This window comes from Anser cygnoides, chromosome 30, assembly GCF_040182565.1.
Source record: "Anser cygnoides isolate HZ-2024a breed goose chromosome 30, Taihu_goose_T2T_genome, whole genome shotgun sequence".
NCBI lineage: Eukaryota > Metazoa > Chordata > Aves > Anseriformes > Anatidae > Anser > Anser cygnoides.
In genome coordinates this window covers 3123957-3127632 of record NC_089902.1, presented here as the reverse complement: position 1 = coordinate 3127632, position 3676 = coordinate 3123957, and the positions used below count along the sequence as shown (strand labels likewise).

General features: G+C 49.3%; 1 protein-coding gene across 1 annotated transcript; it reads left to right on the top strand.

The window, feature by feature from the left end:
* The first annotated feature begins 478 nt into the window (after window positions 1-478).
* Window positions 479-1393, top strand: LOC136787707 (olfactory receptor 14J1-like). Its single transcript, XM_066985023.1, has one exon. It carries the CDS (start codon window positions 479-481, stop codon window positions 1391-1393), a length of 915 nt encoding a protein of 304 aa, XP_066841124.1.
* The last annotated feature ends 2283 nt before the right edge of the window (window positions 1394-3676 follow it).

Genomic DNA, 3676 nt, shown 5'->3' with positions numbered 1-3676 from the left:
ACAGTCCCTTTGCCTCTGATGATCCACAGGTTTTCTCTTGGATTGCAGCAGAAATGCCCAAGATTTCTGCCTTAGAAAAGGTCCTCAGGATTGGGGTGGGCAGCTAGACAAAAAAAAGTACAAAAATAAATCCCCGCAGCCATGCTCTGCAAATGGATGAATTGTGAGCAACAATATGGAAAAGCTCTTTATTAGCAGGTGACTTGAATGTGAAATGAGCCAATGTTCCTCTTAACCTCTTGTTGTTGGGCAGGACTGCCTCATGTGTTGCTCACAGCAGAATCCCCTATTCACTGGGATATCCTCAGGCAGCGTCAGTAAGACCTCCTGAAAGGCACCTGCCAACTGTAATCCTGAAAGAGGACAGTCATTACATTGGATTAATTGAGAAAGAGAAAAAGATTTTCTCATAAAAGTTTTTGGATTTATTAATGCTTTTTATCCCCCTGGGACAGAAACGCATGCCAAGAACCAGCAAATGGCCAACAGCAGCTCTGTGAGCGAGTTCCTCCTGCTGGCATTCGCAGACACACGGGAGCTGCAGCTCCTGCACTTCGCGCTCTTCCTGGGCATCTACCTGGCTGCCCTCCTGGGCAACGGCCTCATCCTCACCGCCGTAGCCTGCGACCACCGCCTCCACACCCCCATGGACTTCTTCCTCCTCAACCTCGCCCTCCTCGACCTGGGCTGCATCTCCACCACTCTGCCCAAAGCCATGGCCAATGCCCTCTGGGACACCAGGGCCATCTCCTATCAGGGATGTGCTGCACAGGTCTTTCTGTTTGTCTTCTTGATTTTGTCAGAATTTTATGTTCTCACCATCATGGCCTACGACCGCTACGCTGCCATCTGCAAGCCCCTGCACTACGGGAGCCTCGTGGGCAGCAGAGCTTGTGCCCAGATGGCAGCAGCTGCCTGGGGCAGTGGCTTTCTCAATGTTGTCCTGCACACGGCCACTACATTTTCCCTGCCCCTCTGCCAAGGCAATGCTGTGGACCAGTTCTTCTGTGAAATCCCCCAGATCCTCAAGCTCTCCTGCTCAGACACCTACCTCAGGGAAGTTGGGGCACTTGTCTTTACTCTTTCTTTAGTGTTTTTCTGTTTTCTTTACATTGTGCTGTCCTATGTGCAGATTTTCAGGGCAGTGCTGAGGATGCCCTCTGAGAAGGGCTGGCACAAACTCTTATCAATGTGCCTCCCCCACCTGGCTGTGGTCTCCTTGTTTGTCAGCACTGCCATGTTTGCCTACCTGACGCCCCCCTCCATCTCTTCCCCATCCCTGGACCTGGTGTTTGCATTTTTGTACTCGATGGTGCCTCCAGCAGTGAATCCCCTCATCTACAGCATGAGAAACGAAGAACTGAGAAATGCACTAAGGAAATTACTTTCATAGGTACTCCTGAAGCATCAGTAATATCCTCCCCATCCTAACACTACTGAGAGAATTTCTCACAAAATGTTTTCTGAAATTGTTTTGTCTTATTTTTAAAATGTGTGATTATAATATTTTATTTTAAGAAAATTTCTTCTTATCTTCCTACCTGGTAGGTAGGAAGCGCAGTTTTGCAGAGGTGCAGAGCCGATGGGTACGTTGTGGAGGATGATCCTAAAGACCTTTGTGCCCTTTTCCCTCCTGACTACAATGCCACTTCCTTCTCAAGACTAGAGTAGCCAACAGAGGTGAGACAGATACTCTGGGATCAAGAATGTTATCAGAGAGCTGATCCCAATAAGATATGGGGAGGTCAGGAGCAGCCTGGACAAGAGAGATGTGAGATTTTGGGGTGAGAAGAAGAGCTTGGCCAGCAGAAATTAATGATTTCATAGAGGTAAGAGGGTTCATGTAATGCAGATGCTGTGGTAACACTGACTTAAAACAGTCACGTATGGCCCTTACCTTACTTGAACCAGGAATTTTAATGTCTAAACCTAAATGCTACTACATCACTGTGACAGGAATCCACTTTCTCTCTTGCTAACCCTAATGCCTTCCCTTAACACTAAAATTAAAATGGTCTCTTTAAACCTAGACTTCTAGGCAGACCTAAAAAACCCTAAACCAGAGAGCTTGTCCATACCTTAACGACAGACCTGACACCACAAGCAGAACACCAAAGATTCCCACTAAAACTTTGCTTAATGTCTAACCCAGAAAGTGAAAAACCGGTACTGAGGGGTCTAGAGAGAGGTCAGCTCTGCCTCAGGATCCCCTGCCCCAGCAGGAGGAATGTGACTGGGGCAGTGACTGGGAGGTCACTTCTGTCTCTGCAGCTGATAGGGCAGCAGCAGGAACGTGTCACGCAAAGGGACTGTGAGGTGCCTTGTGTCTGGAGGTGGCAGGTCACCCTTGGCTTCTCCCTGGGGTCTGCACTTTGGGGCTGACATCTGCCAGTGGCCCTGCTAGGCCAGCAGAAGGCCCCTGCTTGGCATGCTGCCTGTGGGATCCCCTCTGCCTCCATCCCCAGGAGGACCCAGACACAAAGAAGGCCCGCACAGGGGTTGTCCTGTCCCTTCTGCTTGAGTCCAGGACTGGACAGCAGGAGGCACAAGGCTTGGCTGTGTCTAGCCAAGAAGCTGCAAGGCCAGCAGCAGGCCCAGGCCTTGGAAGATGCTGGTGAGCATCTATGATGAGACTCTAGCTTTGTGTTTCAAGGAACAGCTGGTAAGGGTTGATGAGACACTGGTGAAATGATGGAAATGCCGGGATGAGAGCAAGGTGGTGAACAGAGATGGGTGTCTGCAGACTTCAAGGAAATAGGATAAAATGTGGGACAGCATAGGAAAGCCTGCAGAGGAGAAGGCAGAGGGTGCTGGCAGGAATGGAAGGCCCCAACAGCCCTGACGTTTTTGTCCCTTTCTCTAGAGCTTGTGAGGAGACGAGATAGAGTCATTGCAATGGGGCCTCACTGCTTCCTTGATACCTTGTGCAGGGGTGGGGAGGTGTCCTAATGAAGTTCTTCTCGTGGCATCACACTGCCCACCACATCATACAGACCCCAAGAAGAGCCCTGAGCCAGACTTGGGGGTGCAGGATCTCCCCTCCCAGGGGCTGAGGCCAGGCCTTGGCCCTTCTGCTTCACCAAAACCAACCAAGACTTTTCTCAGCACAGCGCTTTGCCTGTCTGCAGTCATGGCCTCCAATTATCTGCCCTAACAAGTCCCTGGGGAGGCTTTGTTAGGAACAGCCCTCAGTGGGGCCCATTAATACTCCAAGTCACTTCAACTTTTCCTTCTGACTTTACCTTCTCAAGCGGTTACATTATTCTCCTCTCAGTACCTGAGCTTCATAGACTGAGCACCAAAATACACCATGGAACTCATTAAAACAGAGAAAGTTCTAAGCAGTCATATCTCTCCCAGAATTTTCTTCAAGTCATCAAGACTTATAGAGCAAATTGGAGAGCTTTCATGGTGTAGTTAAGGACTAAGATTTCAAGAAGCACCTGAAAAAAATCTTTTCTCATCTTAAAGGATGCCTTTAGCTGGATTTCAGTTTGGAGCATTATTCTCTAACTGATATTGATCCAGGGTATCTCCTTTGGAGACCTGCATAGGGAGGAAAAGAAGACTCTTGAGGTCTGACACTGCATGGAGAACCTTGCTCCTCACCACCCCAGCCCTGACATTTCTCTCTTTGGCGCTTGCATCACTTCTCCTTCCACCAGACTTTGGCACA

What these genes read in the sequence shown, in the direction of transcription:
- LOC136787707 (XM_066985023.1), top strand. Translation starts at nt 479, where the DNA reads ATGGCCAACAGCAGCTCTGTGAGCGAGTTCCTCCTGCTGGCATTCGCA.